Consider the following 18,105-nt stretch of genomic DNA (forward strand, 5'->3'; position numbering starts at 1 on the left):
CAAGAAGGAAAGAGGTGTAGATGGGAAAGTAAAGACTTTCAAAGTGAGACTTGTAGCCAAAGGTTACACTCAGAGAGAAGGTGTTGATTATGAAGAAACATTTTCTCCTATGGCCATGCTCAAATCCATCTGTATCCTCTTATCTGTAGTAGCTGCCAATGATTATGAGATATGACAAATGGACGTCAAGACAACATTTTTGAATGACTATCTTGATGAAATTATCTATATGGTACAACCAGAAGGGCTCATAAAGAAAGGGGAAGATCAAAAGGTGTGCAAGTTGCTGAAATCCATTTATGGATTAAAGCAAGCATCTATATCCTGGAATATCACTTTTGATGAAACAATTAAAACACATGGCTTCGAACAGAATGTCGACGAAGCATGTGTGTATAAATACATCAATGGAAAAGTGGTTGTTTTCTTAGTTCTTTACGTTGATGACATTTTTCTCATTGGGAACAATGTAGAGATATTGTCAAACGTAAAGAAATGGTTAGCTAAAAAGTTCCAAAGGAAAGATTTGGGCGAGGCGAGCTACGTTCTAGGAATCCAAATCCTAAGGGATAGGAAGAACAAGCCCTTGGCACTTTCTCAGGCTAATTATATAGATAAGGTGCTTGATAGATTCTCTATGGAGAATTCCAAGAAAGTTCAATTACCGACCAGACATGGAATTACTCTCTCTAAGGAAAAATGTCCCAAGACACCTCAGGAGGAAGAGGATATGGGAAAGTATCCCTATGCTTCAGCAGTTGGGAGTCCAATGTATGCTATGTTGTGTACTAGGCCTGACATATGTTATGTAGTTGGGATTGTAAGTCGTTATCAATCAAATCCTAGTTTGGAACACTAGATTGCAGTAAAGCATATTCTCAAGTATCTTAGGAGAACGAGAGACTATATGCTGGTATAAACAAGGGGTGAACTAAACCCTACTGAATACACTGATTTTGATTTCTAATCAAACAAAGACAGTAGAAAATAGACATCTAGGTCAGTATTCACTCTTTGTGGAGGAGCTGCGGTCTGTAGAAGCATTAAGCAATCCAGCATAGCTAATTCAACCATGGAAGTTGAATACATAGCGGCTTGTGAAGCAGCTAAGGAAGCAGTTTTGTTGAGGAAGTTCTACACTGATATGGAAGTTATTCCAAATATGAATAAGCCACTAATCGTGTACTGTAACAACAGTGGAGCAGTAGCTAATTCCAAAGAACCTAGAAGCCACAAGAGAGGGAAGCATATAGAAAGGAAATATCATCTGGTAAGAGAGATTGTACACTGAGGTGATGTGACTATTATGAAGGTAGCGCCGGAACAGAACCTAGTTGACCAATTAACCAAGACACTTCCTGCAAAGTCGTTCATGGGTCACATGCGCAATATGGGATTAAGGGCAATGCCTCACTTGCTTTGAGGGCAAGTGGGAGATTTTTAGGATTAATGTCGTAAAAGCATGTAAAGACATTTTATTAGTTTTAAATAAAGTACAATTTTATTATATTTGAATGTTATAATTATTGTTTGAATTAATTATATAATAATATCAAGAAAATTCCCTATTCATTCACGAGAATATGATCTTGTATTAGTACGAGAGAATTAAGATCATATATAATGAATAAAATAGTTAGTAACATATTAAAGTAAAGAATTTTTAATAAATGGTTACTAGTACGGTTTGCTAAGCATACGAGATGCAAGTAATCTAGATTCAAATTACTAATGCAGATAGACATCTTAGTAAAGGTGATTTATATAATAGAGATTATACATGACAGGATCGATGAGAATTAATTATCTTTATAAATTTGTCGTTTGACGTAAAGATTTAATTCTTGTCATAATAGATGATCATTTGTATATCAGTCTAAATCCTTAGTATTCATGAACTCATGTTTATGTTTATTGGATCTTTTGATTCACTCATTAAGGTCTCTTAGAATAATGAGGCTAATGAATTTTGTTTTGGAGATTCAATATCATGGATGGTTGGGAACATGAATTACAATAATGGAATCCATGCTTTCCTAACAGATCGAATATTGGTTCCCTTAAGGGTTGATTATGGAACTAAATAGTTATTGAGCTCAAATCTATAATTAGATTATAGATTAATTATTCGCTAGTGAATTAATGGTACTTAACGATCAAGACGTAATTAGAAGTATAAAACGATAATTTTGACCAGCTCTAATTAACGAACCAATAATGGAGGATAGAACTACATATATTAATTATATCAATGGACTACTAGAGAAAACTCTGTAAATATAATTCTATAAATACTTAGAATGCAGTTCTATATTTATAGTGGAGTAATCATGGAATTAATAATCTGGTTTATTGGAGCTTCGTATTATAGGTCCATGGTCCCCAGATCACCTCTGTCCTACAATGTCAAGGGTAAGGATGTCAAAAGAAAGATTTGTTAAGAGAAAAGACTAAATTGCAAATGAATTATTTTCCAGGGCAAAGAAATAATTATGAGTAATTGATTAATTGTGAATTAATTAATTATTTAACTATATAGTTTTTTTTTTGAAAAACTATAGGTTAAAATTAATATTAATCTTCTCTGGATTAATATAAAGAGAGAAAATAATAAATATCTTAGTTATAATATGACGAGCAAATAGACGATTAGGATAAGTTTTTTTTTTAATTTTTTTTATTATTCTACTATTTGTATTTGAGCACTTTTGGTCATATATTGATGTATAAACGACATACATACATTAATTTGAAATGTGCTTACTTTTTTCCCAAGTTGTTTGAGTTTAATTTTGTAACGCCCTGGTTAGCCAAGACCATTATACTGTATATTTTAAATAGTGTTTAACTCGCTAAGTGAGTAATTAAGCCATAAACGTGCATCTAAGTGTGATTACTGGTCCAGGGTTAAAAAATTCGGTTAAAAGGAATGGATGTTTCATTAAAAACATTAAACTGTATATGGGATTCCATAATAACATTTACAAAGTTGTTTACAGTTCCAAAAAGGTCGTTACAATCCAAAAGTTATAACCCACCGACCTAAGCGGCAAAAATAGGGTTTAACCATAGTTCCTCCAAGAAACATTGGCCGTGGTGGTCAAGCGGCCGCATATGTACACATCGCCACCTAAGCTCTCCAACTCATGGCTGGTCCAGCTTTCCTTTCCCTTTACCTGCACCACGTAGCACCCATGAGCCAAGACCGAGCAAGAAAACTTAATGCAAGTGCATGAACAATGTATACAGATTCAGATGTATATTTAGCACACCCAGTAGTAATAACCCTACTCATGCATGCATACCAATCATATAAATGACTACAGTGTCATATGGGACCATGACTAATAAGTCACACTAGGGTCTCAACGCCCTAGAATCTGGGACTAATAAGTCACCATGAGGCCCATTTCCCTATCCTCTATATAACCAACCTTGGAGCTGGCCTAGTGTACCTGGCGCTTCAGTTTTCTACGACCATTGAGTCGAACAGGCATGGAATGCGCTTTTGGTTAGATCCAATCATATCGACCAGCGCTCAGTGCGCTATTGCTGCCCTTGACTCATAAGTCAATGCTTTACGACCAACACTCAGTGTTATTATCGTCCTTGACTAATAAGTCAATGATTTATGACCGGCGCTCAACGCTACTACCATCCTTGACTAATAAGTCAATGCTTTTCTCAAGTAAATAATGCTAACATGCATTCATCGTATAACCAACATCCATATGTAGAGCACTCAACATGCTTCATCAATAATCACATGCATAATCATAATCATGCACATTTACAGGGGCCAATGCCTAATCAAAATCATATTCAACATCCGAGCCAAGCCCTAATCATGCATGTCACATAATGGGTGCGGTTTTCTTACCTCAGGTCTGAGTATAATGAAAAATAAGTACGACCCTCGAGCACGATCGTGATCCTGAGCCCTTAGAGATAACCTAGTCACAACCAAGTATAGAATCCCATCAATAATGAGTAACAAAAGGCTTCCAGACCGAGTCCTGGCCTCCGGGACGTCGAATCCTACTAAACCGGGTAGTAGAATCGACCCCGAGCCCTTAGGTTTGAGTTCCTTCCTACACCCAAAACCTCCCTAAGGCCAACTTTTCCCTTAAACATCACGGCCCCATGCCCCTGAGCCGCAACCCACCTCCAGACAAAGGCCCCTACCCCTTTCTGCCTGCGCCTCACACTGCAGTGCACCTATCAGGCGCCGCGGCCCTAATTGTCCATCAGCCAGGTCCTCTTCTTCATCAAGCTTGGGCCGCGGCCCGACCTGGAACCCAACCAAAACCTTCATTTTTCCCATTTCAAAACACCCCATAAACCTATCCAAACATATCCAAATCCCAAAAACAAAGTTATCAATCATTTCAATGGCCCAAAACCACCAAAACCCAAGCTTCAAACAACTCAAAAACTCATCAAAACATAGAATCCAACCTCAAAACTTAAGAAACTTTAAGAAATGGAAACTCATAAATTTAAAGCTTACATTACCTCTAATTATGCTGTTTTTCACTAAATCCTCCGGTTAACAAGCTTCTAATCTCTCCTAGAATCACTATGACTTGATTCTTGCTTGAATTCGAGCCCTGAAACTTGAGATTCCTTCAAAAATGCAACGAAGGGTAAAAAAAAAGGATAACGGAAGAGAGAGAAACAGTGTTTTGAACGTATTTTTGTTTCTGACAGGTTACTTCGAGCTTAAGTAACCTCAAGTAAATCCCAATGCTCGGGATCCCAAAAACGCCCCTGAGGGTAAAATAGTCAAAATTCCCAGAATTTCTTTCTGATCTCACTAACTCCTAATATATCATCAGATATTCATTCTCATTACCCAATAACTCAGTAATGTACTAAATACCCAATATACCCCTTGACTCACATCGAGTCAAATATTGATCCCGTTGTGACTTTCCCTCTAGCTTGCTCCCTAGGATCGCCTCGTACCGAGAAACCCAAACATATCAACATAATAATGTGATCTCACACATATATCACATATACATCAAATACACCCATAACGGGCCAAATTATGAAAATTTCCCTTCTAATAAGAAACGGGTCCACATGTTTAATTAATATACCCAACACATGCATATCAAGTCATATAATAATATAACTCACATAATCACATAATTACACGCATATAAAACACATAACCATGTAATTTCCATAATTTACCATCCTGACCCTTTAATCAAGGCCCTAAGCCTTATTAGGTAATTTGGGACGTTACAAATTTTATTCATATTAATTTATGAGTACTTAATTCTTCTAAGTTTTGTTTTTATACTCATGCGAAGTTTTATATGAATGTACATGATGCGTTCTAACATTAATGTAGGTCAATGAGGGAGATGTCAAAATAAACATTATTGGAATCCAATGGAAGACAATGCTTTGATCGACTGTCTTCTAGAGTTAAGCCAAAATCCTACATGGCGGGCTGATTGTGGATTTAAAAATGGATATTTGCAACAAATAGAGATCATGTTAGAGACAAAATTACAGCATTCTAGATTGAAAGCCTCACCTCACATTGAATCTCGTATTAAAACTTTTAAGGGAAAATATTGTTGCTTGACTGTTGTCTTTAAGTGGTTTTGGTTAGGACAATGAACATATGATGTTATTGTGTGAAAAAAGTGCATTTGATGAGTGGATGACGGTAAATATAATATAGTTTGACATATGTTTATATATAATCATGTATATATACATATATTAATGTTTGTTATTTATGAGAACATGTGATAGCTTTGTTTTGTGAATACACAAATACGTAAAGATGCAAATTGATTGTATGGAAAAAAATTTCCTTATTACTACAAGCTAGCATAAATATATGGTCGAGATAGTGCTACAGGAACAAATGCTGGTAATTCTGACGATGATGAAGAGGAAATACGACAAGAGGATACATCTGGTGTGGATTTTGGACTTGATGTAATATAGCTGGAGGAAGAGCTGATAAATAAATATATGAGTTTGATGGCATCTCAAATACTCAACAACCAAGTAATATGCGTCTTAGATCCACCGAGAGTACTACTAGTATCCAACAACGTAATAAAAAGAAAAGGTCAAATGTAATGGATGGTATGTCGACTAATATTGATGCATTAGCAGAATCTGTATTAGAAATCGTCCCCAAGCTTCAAGGACTGATCAATGCATTATCGAATGATAAAGAAGTAGATGATATGTAAGCGAATTTATATACTTAATAAGCAAGATTGATAGTCTAACTGCAATGCAATATATTAAAGCCATCAACATGCGAGCAGAAAAACACTCATTGATGCGAGTGTTTTATGCAATGTTAGATGAAGTGAAAATGCAATATATTATGAATATGTTGCAGAATGATGCCTAATAATTATTTTAAGATATTAGAACATTACTATTTATGCAACAACCCAAGCTTTTGCATTTGTGTTTAAGTTCGATATCTTTTAAGATTGTTATTTGATATTATATTTTGGGATTGGTTATATTGACTTTATAAATAAATAATGTGTATGTTCACGTATTCCTTAATAATATTATACTAATCAAACTTAATAAGTATAAGTCTATGATTTGATAAATAACGTTAAAAAAATATTATTATATTTATGTGTAACATTTTATAATTGTAGCGCTGTATTTTTTTTTAAAAATATATACCACCCATACTATGTTATATACATTTATGGATATATTTTTTATTTATTATTCACTTTTTAAATTTATATATTTTAATAAATAAAATAAAATTATTTTAAAAAAGACAATTTAGTCAATTTGAGTATTTTGATTCTTTTTTTATTATGTAAATAAGATAAAATAATTATAATTCCCTTTCCAATTAGAATTAGTAAACGACATAATACCAATAATGATTTCAATTCTTCTATATTTTATTTTCATTCATTTATCTCATTGATTGATTCAAATTCCAATTACTCTTTGGTAAACATGCCATTGATGTGATGATGTATCTATATGATATGTTCCAAACTTATGGAGAAATTTAGTTCCCACATATTGAATATGAACTTTCTGAATTGTAATCAAGCCGGAGTGGCCTCATAACATGTACATCTATATTATTTCTTTTACAAATTGAAAATTTGTCTGGTTTTCTTGTTTACTATGTCGGTTGCTGCTTTTCTTTTATCCAATCTTTCGGTAGAGGTATCACTACTGGAAGGAAATTACTTAATAAGACACATGTTAGTATGTTTCCTCTTCGACTGAGAAACATTTCTTTTAGTTTTAGATTGATTGGTCCCACGATATTTTATTTTTAAGAAAAAAACATTTATACATTTATTATAATCATGAAGTTAAAAGTAATAAGTTGCATACTTTTTACGGTTCTACGCATGATTGAAATTATAATTACTGTAATCATATTATTAACAAAATTTTCTTAATAATATTTCTTTTAATATAAAAATTTGATAATAATTAGGTGGTTCCATCTGCACTTTTTTACTTTTCTTTTGTTCTCTTTTATAAATAAATTATTTATAGATACATTGTGGTATTAATTAATATAAATAATTTTAAATAAGAAAATTTCATTTATTAACTCACCCACCCCTTAACGTATTTAGTATAATAATTGCTGAAAATTATACAAAATCTAAGCATAGAAATATAAAGTAAGAATATGGAAGACTAATGATACTCTTATAGATTCTACTAGTGATTATTAGATAAGGAGATGTATAATAATTTTTTTTATTAATGGGTAATTTATATTAAAAAAAAAACATGTGAAAATATGGAATAATATTTATTTTTTTGTTATTTATGATTTTTTACTCCCGAATCATGATGAATACATTATTGTGCTTCTAATTTTTTCCAGCCATTAAAAATTACTCATGAACTATTCACAGTGTTGTAAAATGAAACTTCTGTTAAGTTTTATCGTATATGATGGATTGCTAACTTTTCATTGCCATGTCAACACCATGTATATAATTTAAAATTAAAAAAAAATATTTCTTATCAAATATTAAAATTCAAAATAATTCCAAAATTCCAAAAAATCTTTTTTCTATTTTAATTTTTAAAAAATTAATTTTTTAATAAATTCTTAAAAAATTAATTAAATAAAATTTCCAAATATTAAAAAAATAAACTGAACCTCATTTAATTTATTTTGTTTGGCAAAATTAAATTATTTATTTTTAATAATGATAGAATTAATAAAGTTTAAATTAGATTAGTTTAAATTTTGTAAAAAATATATATTATTTTTTATTTTTTTTTAATATTTAAAAATTTTATTTAATTAATCTTTTAAGAATTTATTCAAAAAACAATTATTCTTTTAAGAATTTAAAAGAAAAAAAATATTTTTTTTGAGTTTTTGAAATATTTTTAATTTTAATATTTAATAAGAAATATATATTTTTAATTTTAAATTATATATATGGCGCTGACGTGGCAATGTCAAGTTAACAATTTGTTAGTCACGTAGGATAAAATTTAATAGAAGTCTCACTTTATAACACTCTAAATAGTTTGCGATTAATTTTTAACGACTAAAAAAAATCAGAGAGCACAATAATATATTTATCATAATTAATGGACAAAAATCCTAAATAGCCTTATTTTTTTTATAATAACATGGAAAAAAATAAATTGCCAATAAAACTATAATTACCATTATAAAATTTCTCACTTTTCAGTTTTCACCTCCCGAAAACCTTAGCTACAAACTTACAATATTCAACTTAAACTACGTACCAAGACTTAGATTTCATCTTATGTCTATTACATGATTTAGATATGAAATCTTCTACCAATTAAGTTGACTTGTAACAATTGAATACAATTCACTGGATTGAATTGGTTATTAATTAATTTTATTTCCAACAAAAAACATGTTTAGACGTGTACAAACAAATCTAATCTAATCCAATGTATACATTATTAATAAAATTTTAAATTACTTATTTTATTTAGACGTGCATTATTATGTTAATGTATTGAGAACATTAATTATGTCACCAAATGGGAAAAAAATGATGTATATAGTTGATCAAACTATTTATTTATTCAATTTTCTAAATAATTCTATGTCCAACAATCTTTTATAGAATAGAAGGTTGTTGAATGGATTGGATTAGATTACATATCACATAAAATTGGATCACATTTATGACATCTAAATTTTATAATTTGGCAAAAAAAAAATAGATATCAATTTATAAAATACTCGATAATTCAAAGTCCAGACACAAAATAAATAAATAAATGAATAACAACCTAACATTTCGATATGGTCTCTTTCAGTAAGTTGAATTAGCAGATTACTCATGTGTTGGTGAAACCCAAGCCTACTGATTATTTTAATTCTTTAGGACCACTAAGGTACTATCTTCAGGGACAATATTTTCTCCTTTCGATTTAATTTTCCACATGGAAATTAAATAACTATGATAATATTAATGATCCAACTCTTATATCTAATATATATATATATATACCCTTTAATATCGCCGAATATAGTATATGGAATTTCAGTCGCAACAACATTTGTTTTCTTTTTTAAAATTATAGTAGAACGAAAAAATAACAATGTTTACATTAATATAAACAAAAAGGAAGGCGACCCACATTATGTCTTTGGTCTCCTTGCATGGCCCATGAAAAAGTGGAATTTAAATGAATTTTCAATGACTCTTCACGTAACAGATCTATAATTTGAATATCATCAAAAGAAAATGAAAGTTGGCATATTCTCTAAGTTTATATTTGAACTCTTTTTTTAATATTTCTGGTAAGGAAAAAGGTAATATAGTTATGATTAAAGTTTATATATGTTTGTTTATATTATTATTATTATATAACTAACGGCAGAAGTGGCCAACCATATTCAAAGTTTTTCTTTGGTGGAAATTCACTTAGGAAGAAGTTGGCCAATATCTTTACCTTTACTCATTTAGGGTTGAAGTGCAGATTCAAATGAGGTTTAATTGGATTTTTTTTCCTTTCTCTCTTTCTCTTTTCCTTTCTTTTTAAAAAAAAATAAAAATAAAGAAAGAAAGTAAGTAATATGCATATGCAAGCATAAGCATAAAATCATGTGAGATTGCTTATGAGATGGATATTGCCAGCTCTTGTCTATAAATGCTGTTGAATTAATATTGATCAATTAACATGTGATTATATCCTTATAGTCATTTGGAAAAGAGATATTTTTTAATGTGAGTTTCAAACATATTTTTATTATTTGGTTTGTTTTACTCTGACTATAGTGTAGTTGAAAGTTAATATAATTCGATCCCTTCACATAAAAATATTGTTATTTTTTGTTTCAATTATTTTCTTACAACTCAATGCTTTCACATATTTACTTCTTGTCAAGTCATAATCTATTCATATAAAACAAATAATTAGTAAAGTTAATAGTTAAGTAGATCAAATTGAATCCTAATGCAAAAGAACAAACTGCATGTGCGCGATTATTCTTTTTTTTTTAAATAAATAAATAAGATAACTGAATAAAATTATAATTAGCTGTAAAAGTGCACATTTTATGTTCCTTTCTTTTATTATTGAATTTCAAGCAAAAAAAAAATACTTATATATTTATAGCATAAGAAAGTAATAGCTAGAAAAATAGTAACCCTATATTCTCTCCCAAATCTTCATATGTGATCATAGTAGACAAGTGACATATGATTTCTTTCATGAAAAGAAAAGGAAAAAAAGAAATAAAAACAATCTGTCACTCTGTTAATAATTAATGTCCAGTTTTTATATCCTAATTAATTCCACCAACTCTCCCTTAAAAAATAGAAAATATATCAGGAATATTTTGAATACCAACGTATAATTAGTAAAACTTGATTTTGCCCCCAAATTAATAAGTAAGAAAGAAATCTAATTACTTATCAATATTATTAAAAAAAATGTACTCCCAACGCATGGTGAAACATTGATAATTGTACACAAAACCTCTTGCCGTAAGCCCTAATCCTTCATTTAAAATTAAATAATAAAAAAAAGTATGATATTGACCTATATATATATATATACTAGGTAAAAGCAACGTGCAATGCACATTTACTTAGTTTTAAAGTTGTAAACATTGTATATAATTTTAATAAAAACGGGTTCACTATCTTTTTGAAAATATATATTTTTATAATCGAATGAATTATATTTCTACATTATATATAAATATTTATATTAATAATCTTTACATATATGATATATAAACATAATGTTGCCATAGATATATATTTACATGATTACATAATATATATAATAGAATAATATTTAAAAAGAAATTGATAATAGAAATAAAATAAGAATAGAAAAAATCATAGTGTAGACAGTAGTATATATGCATCAACTATTTTTAGATTTTAATATATCTCGCAATGTCCTTTGATGAATTTGATGAAGAAAAAAAAGCTCCAATAACTTGATAAAAACAAACTATCACACAAATTTATAAGATAAAAAAAATAATGTATATGTCTTTATTATTTTTAAATAAATATGATTTAATTATTTAAATTATCATAAAATATCTTATTTTAATTAATTTATTTATTTATTTTTGTCTAAGTTTATATTTGTTCTAGTTTTTGAGTGACAACAAATGATTATATATTATATATTTAATATAATATCAAGTTTGATTAAATTTTATTTAAGTTATAAAATATATGATTTTATTATTTTTAAATAATTATCATTGTAAAATATCTCAAAAATATCTTAATTTAATTTGTTTAATTATTTATTTATTTAAGTTTAATTCATATTTACAATCTACTGTTAAATATAAAAATATTCTGTTAAAATTAACTGAAAAAAATTAAAAAACCGTTAAAACCAAGAATTTCCGTTATCTATACACTTTTTATATAGAATATATAACGAAATTAACGAACGGAAATAAATGATTAAAATGATTCAAAATTGAGATAAAAAATAGATAAAACAAACGACGGGTATACGTATTCTAGTAAAATATTTAATAAATTTTAAAAGTTTTTTTTAATTAAGGAATAAATTTAAAAAGTTTTAAATTCACTAAAAAAACTTATTATCTTAAATTTAAAAAAAATATTCACTCTACGCTTACACAAAAATGAGAAATAGTGTATATTTTTTTGAAGGGTATATATTTTTGTTGGATATGTGTTTTGTCATATTATTTTTTTGGACCTTGTGTTTTGACAAATTATTTTTTGGACTCTATGTTTTGTAAAATGATTAAAATAGAACTATAAACCCGATTTTGGTCAATATTTTCTCAACTAAAATCACAAATAATTTACCAAACTAATAATTCAGAATAAAAACAAAATCATTCTGCTTAAAAATTGTGGTGTTATATTCAATTTTTTCTTCATCAAAATTGAGTTTAGGGCTCTATTTTAACTATTTTACAAAATATAAAGTCCAAAAAATAATTTATCAAAACACAGGGTCCAAACAACTAATGAGATAAAACACACAAAGTGCAAAGGTATAAACCCTTTTTTGAAATGTTTTAAAAAAAAACTTATCATATTTTTAAAAATATATATATATATACCGTACTCTAAACAAAATTTATGATGACTTTTTGAGATTTAATTAATCTCTGTTATAGCAGACAGCACCTTAAATTTCCAATTAATGATCTGATCTACTAACTAATTTTCCCTAATCCAGAGTTTTTCTTTTCTTTCCCTAAAATCTTTAATAATAATAAATAAATAAACATTTTACAGGTTGGCTTAAATATTAAGCATTGACACACACGTAATACAGGGTCAGGGGAAGAGAAGCACGAGAGTCTTTATGTTTATTATAAGAAAAGAAACGAAACAACGCAAAAGAAAACGAAGCTACAAACAAGTACCCACTGAAGTAGTGGTCGCAGAAGAAAGAAGATAGACCACCATATTAACCAAACAAGCTTCATCCATGGCAGAGCTCGACACTTCAGACGCACTAATGCCCAGAGTTCTAACGTTTCTCTCGTCTCTGCTGGAGCGAGTTGCCGAGTCAAACGACCTGAACCGGCGCTTCGACTCCCAAAAGATCTCCATCTTCCATGGCCTGACCCGACCCACCATCTCCATCCACAGCTACCTCCAGAGGATCTTCAAGTACGCCAATTGTAGCCCTTCTTGCTTCGTCGTGGCCTACGTTTATCTTGACCGCTTCACTCAGAGCCAGCCATTGTTGCCCATCAACTCCTTTAATGTCCATCGCTTGCTCATCACCAGCGTCATGGTCTCCGCCAAGTTCATGGACGATTTGTAAGTACCTTCCAAGCTCTTGCTTCTTTCGAATTTTTGCTTGATTGGGTTTTTGTTTACTTTGTTTCTATATATATGCTTGTTGAAAAGATATTGTTCTATGTCAAATTGTATTTGTTGAGTTTTCACTTATTTGATCTAATAAGATCTGATATACATTTTGAAATGGGATCTTCCCGTGTTTGTTTTAAATTTATGAACTTAATCTGCTAGTGATTTTAATGATCATTTTATTAGTGGCATTTTTTTTCCTTTATGAGACTGAAATCATTTTACAAGGGATCAAAATCTCGAAGGCCCTATTTTTGGTTTCTTCGAGTGAAATTAGAACTGTCTAGTCACTCAAAATTAGAGAAAATGCTCTTTATCTATCAAGCAACATTAGTCATAATAATGACAGCAATGGTGAAATCAACCAGCACTGCCATGAAAATGAAGACTACCACATGTGAGAAGTGTCCTTTTTGGATTGTAGACAACTTCTCTGAGATGTAGTCTTGCTGTCTATGCCATGCCAATTAATTTTAAACGAAAATAAGTGGAAAAATATAAGCATGGCAGTGAAAAATGAGATACAGCCCAATCAAGCCTCGTGTTTTCTGGCCCCCAAAAATAAAGTACTTTGCCAACTTGCATTTCCATCTCAATGATTGGCATTAAACACTTGTCTTCTCTGCACTCTTTGTTGTGGTTTGACTGTCGTTGCTTACAAGAGGAGCAGCTGTCATTTTAGTCTTTTATATATATATAGATGCTCTTATACATGTCATCTGTTTTAGCTTGCTTAGTTCTATATATCTTATCTCTTTCTTTTATTCTATGTTCTATAAATATATATATATATATATATATATTCAACTTATTATTTTATGCATAAGCCTGAACTTTATGTGCCCACTGCCTCACATTTAACCATGTTACTTCGGTTATAATCCAGTTAAGAAAATGAGATTTTCCATATCTATAAATTAACATATTGACTAATTGAGCTATTTTTTAGGTATTACAATAATGCATACTATGCTAAAGTTGGAGGAATAAACACAGCAGAGATGAACCTACTTGAGGTGGACTTCTTGTTTGGTTTGAGCTTTCAATTAAATGTGACACCTACAACCTTCCACACCTACTGTTCTTACCTTCAAAACGAAATGTTACTTCAGTCTCCTCTAGACACTCCTAAACCTATTATTAAGATTCATTGTTGCTTCAATGAAGATGAATCTACCCACCAAAAAGAGCTAGCTGTTTAGCCATTTTTGGGCAATCAAATAGAATTTGGAATGCTTATTTAATATATATGTTTTGAATCAGATAAGTGCCAATATTTTTTTTGGGTTCAAAGTTACACAACCCCATTTGAGTTTGGCCAAGTGAAAACGAAAAAACTAGTAAGAAGTCAAAACTTTCTCATTTGACTTGCCTTTTAAGCCATATTATAGTTCTGGTAAAACCAGCTCAACTCATCAACCGGTGCACTTGCTGAAAGACTACTCGACATGTCTTGACTAAGCTTTTTTTGTTTTGTTCACTATCTTCCCAATCTCTACGTCTACTATATGCTTTCAATTTTGATCTTTTTTCTCTTCAAGTAATGAATTTTGGATAATGAATATATATTTATATTTATATTTATATGTATGTATGTATGTAATGTAGAGTGGAGAATTGGCCTTTACAGTCTGGTTTGGCTAACATGATTGTGATTGGTGAAGCTTTAAATAGTCTACAATACGCTTAAAGCTGCCAGAATGAAATTGCTGGCATCTCAGTGGCATCAGCTGGTGCCAACCATGTCAAATCGTATATGTTTATCCTTGTTAAAATTGGTAAATGTCGCTAATAAAAGCAAAACTAAGGATCAAACTAATATGTTTTACTTAGTTATTTTAGAATTGAGTCGGAAATTTGAATATTCCTTCAATATACTAGTGGGGACGTTGACTATGAAGATAAATTTAAAATTGACGTAATATTATTACATTATACTTGGAGTATGTTGGTTCATTGAACATTACAATTGAAATAGTCACTCCTATAAAAGGTCCCTTGAACATGAAAATAAAAATAAATTATCCAGTGCCAGATTTGTAATTCAATGCTGTATTTTAGTATTTTTGAAAGAAAAAAAAATACTATATACTAATATTAAATTTGACACAAAATATTACATAAATGAAATTTAACACAACAATAAATATTTTTTATTATTATTATTATTATTATTATTAAACATTAATGATAGACTTTAGCGTACATTTTTTTAATTATAATATTGTCATTAATTATTTTCTAAAATATTTAATTTATTAACTATCATCAATAATAGTTACTTTTTATATTGATTTGCATATTAAAATGCTGCATTAGAGTAAAATTACAATTATTGTGCTAAATATAATATTTATTCATTTTTTGTATTAATTTTAACACTTTTTTTAGAACATACATTGATGATAGGACTTATTCGGGATAATTTTTACTTTAGAAATAAAAGTTTGAGCTTTGGATTTATATATTTAAAATGCTTTTTTTTTCATCAAAGAGTTTTTCAAAGCTATTGGTAAGTACAATACAAGAGCTCTTACAAAATAATATATGTCAATTTTGTCCATGAAAATAACAATAATAATAATTTTTTTTGTAATCATAAAAAATAAAAATAAAAATAATAATATAAGCAAAATTAACTACGTGCATAGTAAGGAATCTTTCATTTATTACATAATCATAAAAACAAAACTTATACTCATGTTTATCTAAGCATGAGTTCAGCTGCGATTTTTATCACGAATAATTCTCATTTCACTCTTATCTCTTACTAAGTTAATATTTGGTTCATCGTCAAAAATCATCATTTGCTTCATCACAAGATGGAAACTCTATGTCATTAATGGTCTCCCTCCTGATAAAATTATGTAAAGTCATTAAAGCGTTAACAATAACTACTTGTTTATCAAACTTATAATTTGGCATTCGATGCAAAATTTCCCATCGTGCTTTCCATACACTAAAACAACGTTCAATAACATTGCGCAATGATGAATGAGTGTGGTTAAATACTTCTTTAGAGCCACTAGGTTGACTACCTTGTTTAAATTGAGAAAGATGGTATCTTTTTCCTTTATATGGAGCTAAATAACATTTCATATATTGAATACCTTGCATCAACTAAGTAATACTTACCTGCAATAAAAAAATTATCATTTTTAAAAAATTTCAAATCATATTCACAAAAATAATATAAATTACTACAACATACTATTGGGTGGTTTAGGAAAATTAAGATGCGTATTTCTTAATGCTTCAAGAAATATACGAGTATCATGTGATGTTCATTCCCATCCTGCCCATACAAATGTGAATAACATATCAAATCCACATACAGCCATAATATTTTGTGTAGGACAACCCTTTCTTCCAATGTATGGTATTGTTTTTATCTACTGGAAGTGAAACTCGAACATGTGTTCCATCTATTGCTCTAATACAATCCTATTAATAACAATTTGATAAAAATTATAAAATCAAAAACTACATAAAGAGTTATATATATATATACATATGAAGATGACATATTCATACCTTAAAGTATAGCCAATATCTAGGATTGTTTCGTATATAATATGAGACATCATCAAAATTTTCAGGTGGTCTAATTTCATCCAAAGCAAGCATACTCATTTTTTTCCCATACATTTGAAAATTGTCTACTAATAGTTTCACATGAATGCTGAAAATGCTCTTGAACCATTCTATTTCCTAAACCATGTCCTAAAATCATCATAAACATACCCACTAACTCTTCTAGTCTCACACCTTTACTAGACTTTAGCCCACAACTTCTCAATCTATCACACAGTTTACAAAAAACATGATTTTTCATTCGAAACATCTCATGACATAATCGACCATTTCCATCAAGTATTTACATCATAAATTTCCAGCCAGTGTGAGGTGAATTTCTACATAGTTCCTAAACCAAAAAATTATTATGATAATATACCGATGTTCTTGCAACAACAATGAAAAGTTCATCAATTTCTATTTCTTCTGCTACAGCTTGTTGTATCTATTATTCATTCATGTCTTTTAAATTTGTGTCACTATCCATTATGTATTTGAAAAAATGTACATAATTTTTATTGACAAGATAAATGAGTGGGATATAATACACTTTAAAAAAGATAAACATTTTAACGTATAATATAAAGTTGTATTATTTTGGATTATATAAAATAAAAAAGATAATTAAAAAATAAAAAAATAACATATTGTGTCTTTCATAAATATTAAATTCCAGAAACAAAACAAACCACGTTGTTTAAGAAATAAACAAACTACATTATTTAAGAAATAAACAAACCACAATGTTCCACAAGAAAAAAAACAATTAAAATCTAACTTAGAAACCGAACTCTTGTTCTTTCAACCATTCAATTTGATATTTAGGCTACTTCAAAGCAAAAGAAATTTCCCTATTTGCTGTCTTTGTGAACAAAGAAGTACCAACTTTGAAAAGATGGCTCATTGGTTCACAACCTGGAAGTATAACTAACTTATCGATCACTTCTTGAAAACACTACATCCCGGTGAATCGGTACGTATGTATGAACTCCTATTTTTGATCGCCTCACAAATCTCATCAAGTTGTTTGGACAATTTTGATGTTGTAGAATTATTCTTTTTTTCCCCTTCTTAAATTGCTTCCTATTTGGACCAAGTAATTTAGTCTATATTCTCATTGGCTCACCCAATCCCTCATGATCACTTTCCTCCAAATTCTCATCAATCTCTATATCATTATGAT

At 29.5% G+C, this 18,105-nt stretch overlaps 1 protein-coding gene across 1 annotated transcript; it reads left to right on the forward strand.

The window, feature by feature from the left end:
• Window positions 1–12,812: 12,812 nt before the first annotated feature.
• On the forward strand, window positions 12,813–14,910 carry LOC133793949 (cyclin-U4-1-like). The gene is made up of 2 exons (XM_062231172.1): window positions 12,813–13,295; window positions 14,296–14,910. Exons 1-2 carry the CDS (start codon window positions 12,958–12,960, stop codon window positions 14,546–14,548), a joined length of 591 nt encoding a protein of 196 aa, XP_062087156.1. The 5' UTR covers window positions 12,813–12,957; the 3' UTR covers window positions 14,549–14,910.
• Window positions 14,911–18,105: the final 3,195 nt, after the last annotated feature.

This window comes from Humulus lupulus, chromosome 8 (genome assembly GCF_963169125.1).
Source record: "Humulus lupulus chromosome 8, drHumLupu1.1, whole genome shotgun sequence".
NCBI classification, from domain to species: Eukaryota; Viridiplantae; Streptophyta; class Magnoliopsida; order Rosales; family Cannabaceae; genus Humulus; species Humulus lupulus.

Excerpts from the sequence above, each read along its gene's own strand:
- LOC133793949 (XM_062231172.1), top strand. The coding sequence starts at position 12,958 with ATGGCAGAGCTCGACACTTCAGACGCACTAATGCCCAGAGTTCTAACG. Across the intron at positions 13,296-14,295 it reads GCCAAGTTCATGGACGATTT|GTATTACAATAATGCATACT; the intron begins GTAAGTACCTTC and ends GCTATTTTTTAG.